At 38.2% G+C, this 20,862-nt stretch overlaps 1 protein-coding gene across 2 annotated transcripts; it reads left to right on the top strand.

Annotated features, from left to right (window-relative positions):
• The first annotated feature begins 2,505 nt into the window (after positions 1-2,505).
• FBXO4 (F-box protein 4) lies at positions 2,506-16,487 on the top strand. 2 transcript variants are annotated; one of them, XM_065905398.1, is made up of 7 exons: positions 2,506-2,710; positions 3,944-4,179; positions 6,102-6,229; positions 10,281-10,356; positions 10,469-10,644; positions 15,511-15,686; positions 16,087-16,487. In XM_065905398.1, exons 1-7 carry the CDS (start codon positions 2,522-2,524, stop codon positions 16,174-16,176), a joined length of 1,071 nt encoding a protein of 356 aa, XP_065761470.1. In that variant the 5' UTR covers positions 2,506-2,521; the 3' UTR covers positions 16,177-16,487. The 2 variants fall into 2 exon arrangements, with proteins under 2 accessions (XP_065761470.1, XP_065761469.1); XM_065905397.1 differs by having other exon boundaries at positions 6,102-6,322; positions 16,087-16,486.
• The last annotated feature ends 4,375 nt before the right edge of the window (positions 16,488-20,862 follow it).

The following is a 20,862-nucleotide window of genomic DNA, read 5'->3' on the forward strand; positions in this document are numbered from 1 at the left end:
CTATCTGGATTCCTTTTATGTCTTTTTCTGCTCTGATTGCTGTGGCCAAAACTTCCAACACTATGTTGAATAGTAGTGGTGAGAGTGGGCATCCTTGTCTTGTTCCTGATTTCAGTATGGTACTGGCACAAAGACAGAAATATAGATCAATGGAACAGAATAGAAAGCCCAGAGATAAATCCACGAACCTATGGACAGCTTATCTTTGACAAAGGAGGCAAGGATATACAATGGAAAAAAGACAATCTCTTTAACAAGTGGTGCTGGGAAAACTGGTCAACCACTTGTAAAAGAATGAAACTAGAACACTTCCTAACACCATACACAAAAATAAACTCAAAATGGATTAAAGATCTAAATATAAGACCAGAAACTATAAAACTCCTAGAGGAGAACATAGGCAAAACACTCTCCGACATAAATCACAGCAAGATCTTCTATGACTCACCTCCCAGAATATTGGAAATAAAAGCAAAAATAAACAAATGGGACCTAATGAAAATTAAAAGCTTTTGCACAACAAAGGAAACTATAAGTAAGATGAAAAGACAGCCCTCAGATTGGGAGAAAATAATAACAAATGAGGAAACAGACAAAGGATTAATCTCAAAAATATACAAGCAACTCCTGAAGCTCAATTCCAGAAAAATAAACGACCCAATCAAAAAATGGGCCAAAGAACTAAACAGACATTTCTCCAAAGAAGACATACAGATGGCTAACAAACACATGAAAAAATGCTCAACATCACTCATTATCAGAGAAATGCAAATCAAAACCACAATGAGGTACCATTACATGCCAGTCAGGATGGCTGCTATCCAAAAGTCCAGAAGCAATAAATGCTGGAGAGGGTGTGGAGAAAAGGGAACCCTCTTACACTGTTGGTGGGAATGCAAACTAGTACAGCCACTATGGAAAACAGTGTGGAGATTTCTTAAAAAACTGGAAATAGAACTGCCATATGACCCAGCAATACCACTTCTGGGCATACACACTGAGGAATCCAGATCTGAAAGAGACACATGCACCCCAATGTTCATCACAGCACTGTTTATAATAGCCAGGACATGGAAGCAACCTAGATGCCCATCAACAGACAAATGGATAAGGAAGCTGTGGTACATATACACCATGGAATATTACTCAGCCGTTAAAAAGAATTCATTTGAATCAGTTCTAATGAGATGGACGAAACTGGAGCCCATTATACAGAGTGAAGTAAGCCAGAAAGATAAAGAACATTACAGTATACTAACACATATATATGGAATTTAGATAGATGGTAGCGATAACCCTATATGCAAAACAGAAAAAGAGACACAGAAGTACAGAACAGACTTTTGAACTCTGGGGGAGAACGTGAGGGTGGGATGTTTTGAAAGAACAGCATGTATATTATCTATGGTGAAACAGAACACCAGCCCAGGTGGGATGCATGAGTCAAGTGCTCGGGCCTGGTGCACTGGGAGGACCCTGAGGAGTCGGGTGGAGAGGGAGGTGGGAGGGGGGATCGGGATGGGGAATACGTGTAACTCTATGGCTGATTCATGTCAGTGTATGACAAAACCCACTGAAATGTTGTGAAGTGATTGGCCTCCAACTAATAAAATAATATTAAAAAAAAGTATATATATACATATAAAGTATATATATATACATCTAACTGAATCACTTTGCTGCACACCAGGAATTGACACATTATAAATCTACTTAAAAAAGGTTGCAACTACAAAAAAGGATTTTTTTAAATGGGTGATTTGGGTAATACATGAGAGAATGTTTTAACAATTGATATAAGACAATGGTGGGCAGAAGCTGATTCTGAAATTTAGAAATTTCCATAGTTGATTATTTTCACGAAGAGAATGGGTAGCTGCCTGTCTTGGAAACTGCAGGTTGACAGTGAGTTAAACCAAGTTTCAGTTTCAGTTCAGTGGCTCAGCCCTGTCCGACTCTTTGTGACCCAATGGACTACTGTACACCAGGCTTCCCTGTCCATCACCAACTCCAGGAGCTTGGTCAGACTCATGTCCATCAGTTGGTGATGCCATCCAACCATCTCATCCTCTGTCTTCTCCTGCCTTCAGTCTTTCCCAGCATCAGGCATTACACCCTAAATAGTGGAAGAGGGCCATTTATTGCATAAGTAAGAGTGCGCAGACCCAGGCAAAGAGGAAATGAGTTCCACACAGAGGGACGGCCTTGGGTGAAGTAATACAGTTACAGAGGGGCTAAGGGCGAGAGATCTTATATCAATGTGTGAGGTCAGCGCGCCTGAGGTTGAGGCCTTAAGTGAGGGGAGCAGTGATTTCTGGTGGGAGTTTCAAGCTCAGCTGCGAACCACGCTCAATTGGGCCATCTCTCCATTCTCTCCCCTGCTCTGGAGGCTTCTTCATCTGGGGTGGGACCGGGCCAGGAGGGCAGGGAGCGGAGCAGGGAGTGGGGAGGGAAGGGGGAGGAGGCGGGGCGCGGTTGCGCCGCGTCACCCTGCGGCGCGTCCGGAGAGGCGTAGGCAGCCATGGCGGGAAGCGAGCCTGGCAGCCGAGGGAGTTCTCCTCAGCCTCCTCACAGCGACTGGGGCCGCCTGGAGGCGGCCTTCCTCAGCGGCTGGAGGAACTTCTGGCAGTCGGTTGGCAAGGAGAGGGCGGCTCCGAGGGCCGCCGCGGAGGAGACGGACGAGGAGGCCAGTTCTCTGACGCGGCTGCCGGTGAGCGTCGGTCGCCGCCCGCGAGGAACCGAGGGAGGGGCACTCGCTGGGGCGGCCTCTTGGGGGACCGGGGAGGGGGTAGCCCGCTGGGCCCAGCCTATGTCTGGCTCGGTCCATGCAGCTTTACGGGCACTGTCGTCACTTGAGGGGCAGCAGTTGAAAAGAGACGCCTTAGCGTTGACGCTTGGTACCTGGCAGCCGGACCGAAGGTTGCTACGAAACTCACCTGCAAGGAGCGCCCTGGTAACCTGCCAGGTCACCCTCAGGTTTTCTCCCCCCAAACGAGTTTGTGGACTGGGGCACCCTGAACGTCTGGTTGAGGAAATGCTGAAACCATTCCAGACATGCTGGAAAAGCATGGACAGCGTTCAGCGTCTGTGTTCTCAGCATCTTTCATCCTAGGCTTCACGTATCAAAACACTCTTTGAGGGTTTTGCGGCTATTATCTTACCTTGTATTTCAAGTAACAAAACCGACAAGTGAATTGAGTAACTAAGTTACAAGGGCCTCAAGTTACAGCAGGCCTTCAGAATTACACACCTCATTCCTTGTTAAACTTTTTAGGAAGATGGGAAAACGGCGAGAGGAAAATATCTTAGAAATTAAAATTCTGTATCTTAGCTGGATTGTTGTCACTTCCCTCTGAGGTACATCAGAAATCGAAAACTGCATGCTTGAATTTCCTCCATGGTTCTCCTTTCAGAGATAACAGATTTTTACAGAACACAGGTGACAGATACACTCTACTTTGATCTAATGATAAAATCAAAAGTTTGCTCACTGGATAAAGATTTTATTTTGAAGAATAAATTATTTCATTAAGTAATTTAATGCAAATAATGTGGTAGAATATTCATGAGGAGAAATTAAATAAACTGATTATTTTGCTTGAAAAGTACCAGAACAGTGGGTGGTTTTTCAGGAATGTGTCAGTGTGTCAAAATGAAGTGTTCATTATGATTCTACCCTGAGACAGGAAGTTAACTTCAGCATGGTAAATTTCATTATTAAAGATAATGACTGTTAAGTTGATCTTTTGCTATTTAGTATAAAAATTGTTTGTTAATTTTGTAATTTATCATGATAGATTTAATTATTAAAACAATAGGTTGTTCAGTTGACCTTTAGTTTCCCAGTATAATTGTTAATTTGTAATTTATTTTTCAAAAAAACCTATCTGTCAAGGTAAATTATTCATCCACTTTACCTACCTGCTGCTTCCCTCTGTTTCAGATTGATGTACAGCTATATATTTTGTCATTTCTTTCACCTCATGATCTATGTCAGTTGGGAAGTACAAGTCATTATTGGAATGAAACTGTCCGAGATCCAATTCTGTGGAGATATTTTCTGTTGCGGGATCTTCCTTCTTGGTCTTCTGTTGACTGGAAATCTCTTCCAGATCTAGAAATCTTAAAAAAGCCTATATCTGAGGTCACCGATGGTGCATTTTTTGACTACATGGCAGTGTAAGTATCTAGTTTTATGAATTAAAAAGAAGATAACTAATTTGATTATAGCAAGTCAGTAGCCTAAGTTAGTCTTGGTCCTCCTACAAATTTGTAGCATGAATTTTGAGTCTAAGGGTCCTTTTGTAAGAATTGGCAGTTAGGTTAAATAATATCCTTCAGAACCTACTGTAGAGCCAAAAAAAAAAAAAAGTCTGTGATAGAAGATAGCACCTAAAAAAAAAAAGAAGAGTATTTGTGCTTTCGGTAAGGATTGTTTTCCTGTGCTAGACGTACTAGCTACGTGTGGGTTTCCCCCCCCCCCCCCATATTTTAAGTTATTTGGAATCCTTATTCCAATACAGATGCCATTACATCAAGTCTTGTGAGACTTGTTGACTAAAATGTGCATGTGCATAATTTTAACAAGTTGATGGCTCAGTGGTAAAGAATCCTTCTGCAGTGCAGGAGATGCGGGTTCAATCCCTGGGTCAGGAAGATGCCCTGGAGGAGAAAATGGCAACCCACTCCAGTATTCTTGCCTGGAAAATCCCATGGACAGAGAAGCCACGGGTACTCAAAAGTCAGACACAACTTAGTGACTAAACAGCATAGCACTGTAGTCTCACTTGCTGGTTACTTCTCCATTGTATCCCACAGCCAGCCAAGATATCAGGTGTATCTTTGGTGCTGTGAAAACATGTTTTCATAGGGATAGTAATAATCATAGTAATGAACATTTGTGATCTGACTCAGTGGATATGAATCTGAGCAAACTCAAGGAGATACTGAAGGACAGGGGAGCCTGGCGTGCTGCAGTTCATGGGGTTGGAGAGAAACGATTTAGTGGCAAACAACATGACTATTTGTGAGCATATAAATTATTTCTGACTCTTGTGATCTTGGGTTGATTGTTATTACTCAAATAATGCAAATTAAAAAAACTGAAGTTCAGACCATAAGTGACTTATATGACTAATTAAAGTGGTGAGGCTTGGCCAAATCTACCCAGCTGCAACGCTGACTTTTTTTTTCCTTCTTAAATTACAAGATTCCTAAGTAAAGATGATTTTCTTATAAAGTTAATGATTATCTTAATCAGCTTGATTTAAAGGGCTTTAGGTTTTATTTAGATTTGAGAAACTTTGTTTTAATTTTTGATAACTTTGAATCGCTAGTTTAGAAATTTATGGCTATTGAAAAAGTTGTTTCTTTCACATGATTCTTAGTTTGCTAGGTTACCTGTAATAAGTACTTTGTTGAACTGTTAGTGTTAATGGAAGTACCCTAAGAAATTCAGTAACATTGGTAGCTTTAGTAATTTTTTTCTTTCTTACCTCTAAGGACATTTTTATGCTAACTATCTACATAGTTTAGGGCAGGGTTTCTGTCTTGGCACAACTGACATTTTGGACTGGGTGTTATGGGAACTGTCTTGGGTGTGCATTGTAGCATGTTTAATAGCATCCCAGGATCTGCTAGATGTCATAGATGTCAATAGCACTGCCCCACTCCCCCTGTAGTTATGATGACAAAAATATCTCCAGACATTAGCAGATGTTCCCAGGGGGTGCAAAATCTCCCCAGGTTGAGAATCACTGCTCTATGTAGTGAATTTTAACCATTAAAACACATGTTAGACCAAGTGTTTCATGAGAGAATCTAAATGAAAAATTAGAAAGTAACTGCTTCCTGGGGAAGACTTCCTCAGTTACTTGACCACGACTACTTCCATAGCACCTTGTGCTTTTTCTATCACGGCACTTGATGTATGTATTATTGATATAACAGTATCTGTCCTCCACTGCCCTCAATGAGGATTAGGATGGTAACCGTTGTATCCCTTTTGTCTAGCAAGTTTTCAATGCATTATATGTTGTTGAATGATTAAATAGCTAAGTAAGTATTTGTGTTAATTTTCTAATTGTGACAATTTTATACAGCTATAAAATGTGCTGTCCACATACAAGAAGAGCTTCAAAATCTAGCCGTCCTATGTATGGAGCTGTCACCTCATTTTTACACTCATTGATCATTCAGAATGAACCACGATTTGCCATGTTTGGACCAGGTTTGGAAGAATTAAATACATCTTTGGTGTTGAGTTTGATGTCTTCTGAGGAACTTTGCCCAACAGCTGGTTTGCCTCAGAGGCAGATTGATGGTAATTTTCATGTTAATGTACAATTCATAATAATTCAAACACTTTGGGCTTGACTCTAGTATTACATAGAAAAAAATTAGTTTTTTAAATTATTTAACTGTTTGATGTAATGAAATGTACTAATTTGATGGATGGGAGCCCTCACGTCTCTATGGACTGAAAGAATTAATTTACTTTTTTATAAGAGGTAAGCTTTCTCTTACTTCCTCAGTCCAGAATATGAGATTATGTGAAGGCAAATTGTATGTTGTCAAAATGTTGTACCATATTTTAAAAGAATATTACAGTAAAAACCATTCAGCATCTACTATATTCAAAGTACTTTGATGTGTCTTGGAATTTCAAAAAAGAGCTAAATTGTCACCTTACCTTTATTTCTATGAAAAACAACAGGAACAACAACCATGTAGTTAATTTGGTAACTAGGATTTATAATAAACATGAGTAATAGTGGTCTAGCTTCTGCTTTACTTTTTCATTTGTTGAGGGTACCTATTAGATACTAAAGATGGCAGTGATTTAAAACAAACAACATCAAAAATCTCCTCTTTGCCCTGAAAGGTGATTAGTCTAGGTGAGGGCAGAGACATGTGTACAGGTGATTAGAATATGGTGTAATGAGCTTCTGGGTAGAAAGGTAAGTGTCATAGAAGGCTCTGCATTGAACATGATGCCTTATATGAGTCATTTTGATAAGCAGGGGTAAGCCATCAAAAAAAGACAGGGTAAAATATTCTAAGCAGTGAGAACTACATCTCTGAATTCTCAAAGTTCTAGGTGTGCATGACACACTTGAAGTAGCTCTGTGTGTCTAGAGTGGGACCAGGTGAGAAGATGCTTATATGTCAAACTTAAGCATTATATTGAAGGATTTGAGGCAGAAAAGTAAGATGATCAAGATGGCATTTTAGATAGATCACTCTGCTCCTGAGTGGAGAATTGATTAGAAGGGGCTCCAAATGCATGAATACCCATTAAGAAACCATTATAATATTGTGATAAATATGAAGGATATGGAATTGACTCCATGTGTATCAGCAGTAATAAGGATAATTCCTGGTTTCTGGGTCTTATTTTCATATCAGATGATGGTGTCATTTTCTAGGTTAAGGAAACACAGGAGTAGGAAGAGAAACATTTTATATGAGCAGAGATGCCTTCTATAAGCTAGCCATTTGAATGTGAGTTCCATTAGACCAGAAATCTCAGCCTTTTTTTTTTTTTTTAAGAGGTTTTTTTGTTTTTGTTTTTGAAACAGTTTTTGGCTGCACTGGGTCTTTGCTGCTGCATGTGGGCTTTTTCTAGGTGCAGCGAGCTGGGGCTGCTCTTCATCGCAGTGCTCAGGTTTCTCATTTTGGTGACTTCTCTTGTTGCAGAGCATGAACTTTAGGCATGCAGGCGTCAGTAGTTGCAGCATTCAAGCTCAGTAGTTGTGGTGCACAGACTTAGTTGCTCTGCGACATGTGCGATCATTCCGGACCGTATCCCTTGCATTGGCAGTTGGATTCTCAACCCCTGGACCACCAGGGACGTCTCTCTTGTCAGCTTTATTCTTAGTTGTATCTGTAGTGCCAGGCACATAGTAGACATTCAATAGGTATTTGATGAATAAATGAATGATTTTATGGAATACTTCATGCATTCATGTCTCAAAAGAAAGATCTGGGCTAGAAATGAAGATTTAGGAATCGTTTGAAGTCCATGTGGACTTGGAAGTTTCTGAGGATAAAGAAGAAGATTGTGAGCCAGGTGTTATAATCTTCAGTGAATGTTAGGAGAAAGGGATTATCAAAAGTAGATTCATAAGTGACCTGGTTAAGGATGGGGAGATAGGATTAGAGCTAAATGGTGTGTGTGTCTCAAAGAGGTGGAGTTTTTTCAAGAGAGTTGGTGAGTAATGGTTTAAGACATGTCATTGAGGAGTAAGAGAACACTCATCTCTGTACCCTGAGATGTGAGAGAATAAGCAGTTTACTTACTGGAAGCCCACTGCACGAGAAGCAGCACCTAGGCACAGGCCAGTTTCAGGTCAGGTCATGAGGTGGAAGGAACCCATTTCAGTAAGAGGTTGGGGATTTGGGAAAGTTGACTAATTATGAAATTGCCATTTCATTCTCCAGAGTGATTGTGAATGTTTGAAATTGCCAGTCTAACTGTGCTTCAGATCCTGCAAGGTCAGGGAATGGTAAAGGGATGAGTCATTGGCAAACTGGGGCAAAACAGCATGCAAATCTTATTGGACTTATTAGATGTGTTGAGAAGGTAGTTTCTGGAAGTTAAACTGATGAAAACAAAGATCAGAGACATGGTTGTTGTTCAGTTACTCAGTTGTATCTGATTCTTTGCGAGCCCATGAACTGCAGCACGCCAGGCTTCCTTCACCATCTCCTGGAGCTTGCTTTAGATGCATATCCATTGAGTCAGTGACACCATCCAACCATCTCTTCCTCTGTTGTCCCCTTCTCCTCCTGACTTCTACCTTTCCCAACATGGTAGAATATTTTTATGATATCTTTGGGAAGTCCTCTGATGGTGGAAGACTAGGGCCACTTTGCCTGAAATGCTTGCAGACCCTGCTAAGATCTCTGTATAACGTGTTGCCTGAAATGGTGATGTAAGATAGTATGTCATGGCCTCTTTAAATGTCTAGATTGGTTATAATGCAGGGATTAAGGATATGAAAGATGAAGTTGTCCTTGGGCTTCCCTGGTGGCTCAGATGGCAAAGAGTCACCTGCAATGCAGGAGACCTGGATTCAATCCCTGGGTTGGGAAGATACCCTGGAGAAGGGCATGGCAACCCACTCCAGTATTCTTGCCTGGAGAATCCCCGTGGACTGAGGAGCCTGGTGGGCTATAGTCCATGGGGTCGCAAAGAGTTGGACACGACTGAGCAACTAAGCACAGCACAATGAGGTAAGTAGAGGCCATATTATATTAAAGTTTTATTTATCTGAAGAGCAGGGGCTTTGAAGGGAAGAGACGTAATTAAAGACATTTTAAAGCAATCTCTCCAGCTGCTGTCAGAAGATGAGATAGTAGGGAACAGAAGTGGATTTAGAAGCATAGTTAGAAATGATTACAGAAGTTCAGGTGAGAGGTAATGATACCTAAATTAAAGGTGTGGGGTGGGAATGGAGAGGAGTAGACAGATCTAAAAGGATGTTTATTAATATATAGCAAAAAAACACAAAGCCAAAGAGGAGGAGAAAGATCTTTCCGGGAGGCAAGAGGAGAATCAACCCCTGAGTGTTAACACCAAGAAGGGAAGGAGCTAAGAAAGAAGAACAAATAATAGTGTTGAATGATTTAGATATAAAATATAGTAAGAAGTAATATTTAGCGCCTGTTACTTTCCAGTTATGTATGTGATCTTCTTTAATGCTTACAATAACCCTAAAAAATGTGTATTATTTCTTTATTTCAGTGCCAAAACCAAGGCTTACAGAAGCGTGGGTATATGTGACAAATTCTAGCTCAAATCTAATTTCAAATTTCAGTGTTTGACATATTTCTTCAATTTTCTAAGACACCATGAATTTTAAAATACCTTTTCAGAGTGCAGGGAAAAAACCCATTTGGTTGAATGTATACGTGGAGTATGAGACTAATGAGAAACATAAAAAAAGTGAAACTAAGTCAGTCTTGAGGATAAGTAGTTGTTATGATGAAGCTGCTATTGATAGGATAATAATAAAGTTAATGATGATAGTGATGATGGTAAAAAGAAAAAAAAGCAATGTTAAAGCCTAAGAGTTTTTTATTCTGTATCCGTAGTTTACTATTTTGTGAATGAAAATTGCATATAGCATCTTTTCTTCAACATAAATATTTTATTCCAAAGCTATATATAGCTTGTCATAGTTTTTTGTTTGCTCTTTTTATACTAAGTAATTTTTTCATTGTCATCTTTTGCTATCTTTATCTTTTGTTTTGATAACTGTAATTTTCTCCTTTAGGTATTGGATCAGGAGTTAGTTTTCAGTTGAGCAATCAACATAAATTCAACATCCTAATACTATATTCAACTACAAGGTAAGGCTACCTACTTAGCAGCCTACGTGAGACATCAGTAATAGAATATTTTAGGGGAGGGTGAAGCCTGTTTAGTGTCTGTTTATGTTTTATATTTACATTTTTCTTATAGAAAGGAAAGAGATAGAGCAAGGGAAGAACATACGAGTGCAGTTAACAAGATGTTCAGTATACAAAATGAAGGGGATGATCAACAAGGGAGCCGGTACAGTGTAATTCCACAAATTCAGAAGGTGTGTGAAGTTGTTGATGGGTTCATCTATGTTGCAAATGCTGAAGCTCATAAAAGTAAGCATTATCTCATTTTCTTTTTAAAAGCACTTTCTTTGCAAAGCAAATAAGAAAGTATTTTTATAGGCTTTATTGTGGCTTGTTAAGAATATCATGGCTAATTTTATCAGTGTGATTCTGTTAATATTATTACTATCAATATTGGATTCTCAAACCTCAATGTGCCTTAGGATCACCTGCAGATCTTGTTAAAAACATGACAGCCTGTTTCCTATTCTGATGGATTATGACTCATAGATGTGGGTTGTGTCTTGGCTCTGTTTTTTTAAACAAACTTGACAGAATTCTGATGCACACTGAAATTTGCTACCATAACTACATAGTATTTTTTTTGTTGTTTCATGCTTCTGTACTTTTATTTATTGATATTTTGTTTGCTTTTAGCCTTATTCAAATAATTTATGCAGTTAAGTGAAAAATTTTAGCTTCTTTTAATCATCCAGATAGTAGAGAGATTGGTGGAGTGTTTAATAATGTGGATTAGTTAAGAACACGCTCCATATATTCTGAATAATTGCCATTCACATTGATAAATATCATGAAAATAGAATACTATTGGGCCATAAGCCGATATTGTTATTTCTTTCCCAAATCCTTTGTGAACAAGGTAAGGCGTAAATATACAATATATTATTCTCACTTGGAAAAAGGTAGAAGTAGTCCACTGCTGAAAGAATATACAGTTTATAGTGCACTGAAATTAACTGTAACAACAAAAGCCAAGTGCAGCTCAACTACTGACTAATTGGACTCATCTCACTGCATTGAATGGCCTAACAGGAGAAGACGCATACCCATTTGTAGAAGTAAATCCTTTTTACCTCAGTCTCTTCTGTTCTTCCACATAAAACATCTAACATTAAATTAAAAAGTATAAGATACAAAAAAAAAAAAATGAAATGACCCATTCTTAAGAGATAAAGCAGTCAATGGAACTAGACACAGAAATGGCCTCAATATTGGCATCCTCAGAAAAGGACATAAAAAGAACTATGATTAATATGTTGAAGAATCTAGTTTTAAAAAAGTGACCAGTATATGTGAACAAATAGAGATTTTCAGCAGAGGGAAAGAAGCTATGAAAAAGTAAAATGGGTGTGCTAAATACCAAAAATGCAACAGGTGAATAGTTCCTTCAATGGACATATCAACAAAGGAAACCTTTTGTGAATGTGAAGATATATCAAGTGAAATTACTCAAATTAAAACGAAGAGATGGGTTTCCCTGGTGCTTCAGTGGTCAAGAATCCGCCTGCCAGTGCAGGAGACATGGGTTTGATCCTTGGTCCAGGAATATCCCACATGCTGCGGAGTAACTGAGCCTTTGTCCTAGAGCTTGGGAATCACAACTACTGAGCCCGTGTGCTGCAGTTATTGAAGCCCATGCACTAGAGTGTGCTCTGCAACAGGAGAAGGCACTGCAGTGATAAGCCTGTGTACTGCAATTAGTGAGTAGCCCCCACTTGCCACAAGTAGAGAAAACCCACATAGCAATGAAGACCCAGCAAAGCCAGAAATTAATTAAAAAATAAAAATTTTTAAAAAGGAAAAAATTGGTAGTGGAGGGCAGAGCAAGAGCTGGGGAAAACCAATGAAAGTGATCTAACTCAGGGGTTGACATTTTCTTAAAGGCCTATGTAGTACATATTTTAGGCATGTGAGCCATAATCTCTTAAAATTACTCAGCTCTGATACTATAGTGCAAAAGTAGCCATAGACAGTTTGCAAATGACTGGGCTTGGCAGTTTTTACCAAAATAATTACTTATAAAAATATCTGTAGTGTGTGGTATGTGGACCCCCGATTCAATTTATATGTGATTGGAGTCCCAAAATATGAAGGGGATAAGAACAGGGAAAAAGAAATTTCTGAACAAATAATGACCAAAGCTATTTCAAAATTACTGAAAGAAAATAAACCACAGATCCAAAATTCTCAAAGAACTCTAGACATTATAAGTAAAAAACACAGATACATCATAGCCAAACTGGTGAAAACGAAAGATAAAGAGAATATCTTGAAGGCAGCCAGGGCAAAGCAAAGCATACATATAGAGGACCAAAGATAAGGACAGAGACTTTCTGATAGAATTTTGCTGTAAGCTAGATAGTAATGAAGGGAAATCTTTATAGTATTGCAAAGGGTGGGGTGGGGTGGGGGTAATATCCAGCAGAGATATCTTTCAAAATGAAGGCAACATCAAGACATTTTTTAGACAAACAAAATCTGAAAAAGTTCAGTCAGCAAATTTTTATTACAATAAGTATTAAAGGAAACTTCAAGGAGTATAGTATACCACGTAGAAAACTACATTTACAGAAAGAAACAAAAAGCCTTGGGCTAGAAACAGTATAGCTATACATAAAATATTTTTTTCTAATTTTAATTTCTTTATCATTATTTAAAGGAAAACATCATATTTTTAAAAATAAAATATATTGTAACAATATAACACAGCATGGGAAGACAGAAGTGGAAATGTTGTAGTATAAGGTTCTATATGTGAAGTTATATAATGCTTTTTAAAGGTAGACTGTTGTAAGTTTAAAATATATTTTGTAAATCTTTGAGCAACCAACCCCTAAAATAGTGTTCAGTTCAGTTCAGTTGCTCAGTTGTGTCCAGCTCTTTGCCACACCATGAACTGCAGCACGCCAGGCCTCCCTGTCCATCACCAACTCCCAGAGTTCACCCAAACCCATATCCATCGAGTTGGTGATGCCATCCAACCATCTCATCCTCTGTCATTCCCTTCTCCTCCTGCCCTCAATCTTTTCTAGCATCAGGGTCTTTTCAAATGAGTCAGCTCTTTGCATCAGGTGGCCAAAGTATTAAGAGTTTCAGCTTCAACATCAGTCCTTCCAGTGAACACCCAGGACTGATCTCCTTTAGGATGAACTGGTTGGATCTCCTTGCAGTCCAAAGGACTCTCAAGAGTCTTCTCCAACACCACAGTTCAAAAGCATCAATTCTTCAGCACTCAGCTTTCTTTATAGTCCAACTCTCACACCCACACATGACAACTGGAAAAACCATAGCCTTGACTAGACGGACGTTTGTTGGCAAAGTAATGTCTCTGCTTTCTAATATGCTGTCTAGGTTGGTCATAACTTTCCTTCCAAGGAGTAAGCGTCTTTTAATTTCCAGCCTGCAGTCACCATCTGCAGTGATTTTGGAGCCCCCAAAAATAAAGTCAGCCACTGTTTCCACTGTTTCCCCATCTATTTGCCTTGAAGTGATGGGATCGGATGCCATGATCTTAGTTTTCTGAATGTTGAGCTTTAAGCCAACATTTTCACTCTCCTCTTTAATCACTTTCATCAAGAGGCTCTTTAGTTCTTCTTCACTTTTTGCCATAAGGGTGGTGTCATCTGCATATCTAAGGTTATTGATATTTCTCCCGGCAACTTGAATTCCAGCTTGTGCTTCCTCCAGCCCAGCGTTTCTCATGATGTACTCTGCATATAAGTTAAATATACAGAGTGACAATATACAGCCTTGACATACTCCTTTTCCTATTTGGAACCAGTCTGTTGTTCCATGTCCACTTCTAACTGTTGCTTCCTGACCTGCATATCAGGTTTCTCAAGAGGCAGGTCAGGTAGTCTGGTATTCCCATCTCTTTTAGAATTTTCCACAGTTTATTGTGATCCACATAGTCAAAAGCTTTGGCATAGTCAATAAAGCAGAAATAGATGTTTTTCTGGAACTCTTTTGCTTTTTTGATGTAACAGAGATATAATTAAATAAGCCAGTAGTGAAGATAAAATGTAATTATTAAAGAAGTCAGTTCAAAAGAGCACAGGAAAAGAGGGTAAAAGGAACAAAGAATTCAATAAGTATGTGATAGATTTAAATATAGTGTGTTGATAATTACATTCAATGTTTGTTTTCTATTAATATATAACAAATTACTGCCAACCTGGTGGCTTAAAAATGCATCTATTTATTAGCTCAGAGTTCTTTATGTCAGAAGTCTGAGTACAGCATGGCTGGGTTCTCAGCCAAGTGTCTCACGGGCTGACATTAGGGTGAGAGATGGATTATATCCCTTTCTGGAGGTTCTGGGGAAAAATCTGTTATCTAGCTCACTCACATTATTGACTGAATTCATCTTCTTTCTTTTGTAGATCTGAGGTCCCTGTTTCCTTGCTGGCTGTCAGTTGGGGGCTGCTCTCAGCTTCACAGGCCATTTTCATTTCTTGCTATGTGACCCCTCTGTCTTCAAATCCAGCAATGGAGTATCTCTCTGACTAGGAAGAATCTCATCTGTTTTAAGAGCTTACCTGACTAGACTAGGCTCACTGATTATAGTCTCCCTTTCTTGAAGTCAGCTGTGTCTTGTAATATAGCCTAACCATGTTGGTGATAGCCCATGTGTTTAGAGTCTTCCCACACTCAGAGGAGGGAATAGAAAAGAATTTGAGTTATTAGGATTATTTTACAATTCCGCCCACCACCAAATGTCAATGACTGACACTCCCCCGAGATGCAGAAATTTTCGGTTTCAATAGAAAAGCTAGACTTAATCATATGTTTAAATTTTAGAAACTCTGATCTTTGAAAGAAAGGATAGTGATGGTTACAGAATTTGTGATAAGAAGATAATTTTATCAGAGTTCTTTTGCTTTTAAACCACAGAAACATGTAAGTGGTACTGTTTTTGTTCTCTCTGATTTCATCTAAATTCCGATCCTTGCAAGACTGATTAATGTAGTTTTATGAAAGATCAGTAAATGAACGCAGCAATAGAGGAATAGATGCAGTTTATTATGTTTGGATCCTGGTAATTTTTATAGTTTTCAATTTTGTTTTATTATTTTTTAAGTAATGAAAATTAAGGATTTTAACTATATTCCTTAGGACATGAATGGCAAGATGAATTTTCTCGTATTATGGCAATGACTGATCCAGCTTTTGGATCTTCTGGGAGACCAATGCTGGTTTTATCTTGTATTTCTCAAGCTAATGTAAAAAGAATGCCCTGTTTTTATTTGGCCCATGAGCTCCGTCTGAATCATCTAAACCACCCATGGATGGTAAGGTTCTATTTTCTCTAGTGAGAAAAATCTCATTTTATTTTTCACTCTAATTTCTAACTGATTTTATTTTTCTTTATTCTTTACCATTCATTCTTTTTAAAAGAATAGCATTCTAAAGGTCAGTTTTAGTAGCTTAATCAGTGGAAGATACTTGATATCAAAGCTGAGTTCCAAGATAAGTAATAGACCTCATATTGATAGTAATTATAAGACAGAAGAGAAGATGGTATTTTTAATTTAAACTCTGTAGAAGACAAAACTTGGTTATTCACCCAAAGTTTACTGGGATTTTTTTAGTACTATTCATTTTTGAGTGTTCAGAAAAATGTCCCACATAATTATAAGATTTTGTGTTTAGTTTCTTAGTAACAAATGCTCTCTTTTTATTTGCTCATAGGTCCAGGACACAGAGGCTGAAACTTTAACTGGCTTTTTGAATGGTATTCAGTGGATTCTTGAAGAAGTAGAATCTAAGCATGCAAGATGATCGTCCTTTTCAACCTTGGCAACTGAAAGCATTTGAAACTTGTTACTAAGGTCATGATGTGTGGATATTTGCTCAAGTCAGCTCATTCTGCCCTGCCTTTTTGCAGGTAGGCTTTGTGTTGGACAGCTGTCACTACTCTAATTTTTATATAACTTTTACTTTTTAGCATAAATCAATTACAAGAAAAAAGTTTCAGTGGTAACATTTGGCCCCAAAGTGAACCATTTAAGATTTTTTTAATAACTCATATATATTTTTTAATATTAAATTCTGGAAAAAAAACAACAACAAGTTTGTGCCTCTCTCATTCTTCGTGGTTTCTCTTCTGTTCAGTTCAAAGATTGCCATCGTGGGGAATAGCAAATTTGCTAAGCTTTCAATAGGTTCTTTTCAAGGGTCCTTAACTGGTTATCAGAAAATAAGTTTTATCTATTTTTAATAAATATGCTGCTTAAAGATTGGAATATTCACTGAAATTTCATTTACTGATATGGCCATACAACTTCTGTTTCTTTTCTGAAATAGTAGAAATTAACTTTTTGCCTTATTCAATACTAATTCAGTGAAAATAGCTGGGAATTCTTGCTGTTTTCAAATAACCTGAAAGCTCATGAAGTACTAAAGCCAGATTTTTTTCCTTGCTCATAAAGAAAATATTCCAGAGACATTCATGATCATATGACCTCCTACTCACTAATTGCTTCCACTTTGCAGAGGAAACAGTCCTCCTATCTCAGTGGAATTGAGGGATTTAAAAATTGCAGTTGAAAAGAGCATTATATTCTCAGTGGTGCTGCACCCAAGAAATAGCCTCCATCCTACAAGCGGGTGCCATTCTGAAGAAAGGAGCTTTCACATCTTGGGTGCATTTATCTAGCCCTTAACTTGAGCACTTATAGTTGGGGGAAGAGTGAGAAATGCTGACGTCCTGCTTTTCCTAGAATGGAAGCCCTCTGACTTAGAGAGAGTGCTGTTTCCTTGACTGCCTTGGTCTAGAATGGAGTTTCTGTCTTTCTGAGCTGGAGGAGGGATGTCTTGGTTTTTAATAACTTGGTTATTAAAATCCCACATACTCTTACTGTTCTTACTGAGTTTTTTTTTTTTTTTTTTTTTTGCTGTGTACTCTTAGATTTTAATGATTTTTTAAAGTTAATTTTCTCTGGTTTCTCTGGGGAACCATTACATGGTACTCTTCATGCTATTATGCCAAAAATACATCCTCTCCACTTTTAATTTGTGTAGTTAGTTAGGTGGCTCAGATGGTAAAGAATCTGCTTGCAATGCAGGAGACCTGGATTCAGTCCCTGTGTTGGGAAGATCCCCTGGAGGAGGGCATGGCAACCCACTCAGGTATTCTTGCCTGGAGAATCCCTATAGACAAAGGAGCCTGGCAGGCTACAATCCATGGGGTCGCAAAGAGTTGGGCACGACTGAGTGACTAAGCACACGTTACCTCATTCTTTGCTGATGTTGGTAATTTATTTTCTTTTTTTCTTCATGATCAATCTGGCTAGAGTTTTGTTGATTTTATAATTCTCAAAGAGCCAGCTTTTGGTCTTACTGATTTATTCTATATTCTGTTTCATTGATTTATGCTATAATCTCTATTTTTCTGCTTTTTAAATTATAAAACTTTAATTTTCTTTTTTTTATGTTATTAAAGTACAAATTTAGGTCATTGTAGGCTTCCAGGAGGCACAGTGGTAAAGAATCCTTCTGCCAGTGCAGGAGGTACAAGAGATGGGTTCCATCTCTGGGTCAGGAAGACCCCCAGGAAAAGGAAATGACAACCCACTTAAGTGTTCTTGCCCAGAAAATTCCGTAGAGGAGCCTGACAGGCTACAGTCCATGGGGTTGTGAAGAGTCAGACACTACTGAGTGACTGAGCATGCACATACACCTGGGGTTGCGAAGAATCAGACACTACTGAGTAACTGAGCACGCACATACGCATGGGGTTGCAAAGAGTCAAAGATGACTGAGCGAATCTTTGAGTATGCATGCATTGAGTGTATTGCACTTATATATATTGTAAATTCCAGAAGACAGTGTTGTCAATTTTTGATGAAATAGTCATATGTATCAAAAAGAAAAGAAGAAAAAAATTTAAAAATAATAAAATAGTCTTTTATTCTTTTCAAGATATAGGTATACCTCATTTTATTGTACTTTATTATGTTTCATAGATAACTGTGTATTTTACAAATTGAAGTTTTGTGGCAACCCTGCACTGAACATGTCTATCAGCACCATTTTTCCAGCAACATTTGCTCACTTAATATCTCTGTCACATTTGGGTAATCTTACAATATTTCAAGCTTTTTTTACTGTATTTGTTATGGTGATCTGTGATCAGTGATCTTTGGTGTTACCACTCTGACTTGCTGAAAACTCAGATGATGATCAGCATTTTTAAGCAGTTAAGTATTTGTTAAGATATTTACATTGTATTTTTTAAATTAATTAATTTATTTTAATTGGAGACTAATTACCTCACAATATTGTGGTGGTTTTGCCACACATTGACATGAATCAGCCATGGGTGTACATGTGTCCCCCATCTCGAACTGCCCTCCCACCTCCCTCCTCATCCCATCCCTCTGGTCTGTCCCAGTGCACTGGCTTTGAGTACCCTGTTTCATGCATCAAACTTGGACTGGTGATCTGTTTCACATATGGTAATATACATGTTTCAGTGCCATTCTCTCAAATCATCCCACCCTCACCTTCCCCCACAGAGTCCAAAAGTCTGTTCTTTATATCTGTGTCTCTTTTGCTGTCTAGCATATAGGGTTGTCATTACCATCTTTCTAAATTTCATATATATGTGTTAATATACTGTATTGGTGTTTTTCTTTCTGGCTGACTTCACTCTGTATAATAGGCTCCAGTTTCATCCACCTCATTAGAACTGATTTAAATGCGTTCTTTCCAATATATGAGTAATAGTCCATTGTGTATATGTACCACAATTTCTTATCCATTCATCTGCCAATGAACATCTAGGTTGCTTCCATGTCCTAGCTGTTGTAAACAGCGTTGCAGTGAACTTTGGGGTACACATGTCTCTCAATTCTGGTTTCCTTGGTGTGTATGACCAGCAGTGGGATTCCTGGGTCATATGGCAGTTCTATTTTCAGTTTTTTAAGGAATTTCCACACTGTTCTCCATAGTTGCTATACTAATTTGCATTCCCACCAACAGTAAGAGGGTTCCCCTTTCTCTGCATCCTCTTTGGCATTTATTGTTTCTGGACTTTTTGATAGCAGCCATTCTGATCGGCATGAGATTGTACCTCATCATGGTTTTGATTTGCCTTTCTCTGATCATGAGTGATGTTAAGCATCTTTTTATGTGTTTGTTAGCCATCTGTATGTCTTCTTTGGAGAAATGTCTGTTTAGTTCTTTGGCCCATTTTTTGATTGGGTCATTTATTTTTCTGGTTATTGAGCTGCATGAGCTGTTTGTATATTTTTGAGATTAATTCTTTGTCAGTTGCTTCATTTGCTATTATTTTCTCCCACTCTGAAGGCTGTCTTTTTACCTTGCCTATAGTTTCCTTTGTTGTGCAAAAGCTTTTAAGTTTAATTAGGTCCCATTTGTTTTTGCTTTTATTTGCATTACTCTGGGAGGTGGGTCATAGAGGATCTTGCTGTGGTTTATGTTGGAGAGTGTTTTGCCTATGTTTTCCTCTAGGAATTTTCTGGTCTTACATTTAGATCTTTAATCCATTTTGAGTTTATTTCTGTGTGTGGTGTTAAAAAGTGTTCTAGTTTCATTCTTTTACAGGTGGTTGACCAGCTTTCCCAGCACCACCTGTTAGATTGTCTTTTCTCCATTGTATATTTTTGCCTCCTTTGTCAAAGATAAGGTGTCCATAGGTTCCTGGATTTATCTCTGGGCTTTCTGTTTTGTTCTGCTACTCTGTATTTCTGTCTTTGTGCCAGTACCATACTGTCATATAGCTTTGTAGTATAGTCTGAAGTCAGGCAGGTTGATTCCTCCAGTTCCATTCTTCTTTCTCAAAATTGTTTTGGCTTTTCGAGGGTTTTTTTGTATTTCCATACAAACTGTGAAATTATTTGTTCTAGTTCTGTGAAAAATACTGTTGGTATCTTGATAGGGATTGCATTGAATCTATAGATTGCCCTGAGTAGTATACTTGTTTTCACTATAGTGATTCTTCCAATCCATGAACATTGTTTATTTTTCCATCTGTTTGTGTCCTCTGTGATTTCTTTCATCAGTGTTTTATCGTTTTCTATATATAGGTCTTTTGTTTTTTTAGGTAGATTTATTCCTAAGTATTTTACTCTTTTTGTCACAATGGTGAATGGGATTGTTTCCTTAATTTCTCTTTGTTTTCTCATTGTTAGTATATAGGAATGCAAGGGATTTCTGAATATTAATTTTATATCCTGCAACTTTACTTTATTCATTGATTAGCTCTAGTAATTTTCTGGTGGTGTCTTTAGGGCTTTCTATGTAGAGGATCATGTCATATGCAAACAATGAGAGTTTTACTTCTTCTTTTCCAATGTGAATTCCTTTTATTTCTTTTTCTTCTCTGATTGCTGTGGCTAAAACTTCCAAAACTATGTTGTGTAGTGGTGGTGAGAGTGGGCACCCTTATCTTGTTCCTGACTTTAGGGGAAATGCTTTCACTTTTTCACCGTTGAGTATAAT

Source organism: Muntiacus reevesi, chromosome 14, assembly GCF_963930625.1.
Source record: "Muntiacus reevesi chromosome 14, mMunRee1.1, whole genome shotgun sequence".
Classification (NCBI taxonomy): domain Eukaryota; kingdom Metazoa; phylum Chordata; class Mammalia; order Artiodactyla; family Cervidae; genus Muntiacus; species Muntiacus reevesi.

Bases quoted from the DNA above. Each gene is read 5' to 3' on its own strand.
- FBXO4 (XM_065905397.1), top strand. From the start codon at position 2,522: ATGGCGGGAAGCGAGCCTGGCAGCCGAGGGAGTTCTCCTCAGCCTCCT. The intron at 2,711-3,943 runs GTGAGCGTCGGT...CCTCTGTTTCAG, and splicing joins GTTCTCTGACGCGGCTGCCG to ATTGATGTACAGCTATATAT. The intron at 10,645-15,510 runs GTAAGCATTATC...TATATTCCTTAG, and splicing joins AAATGCTGAAGCTCATAAAA to GACATGAATGGCAAGATGAA.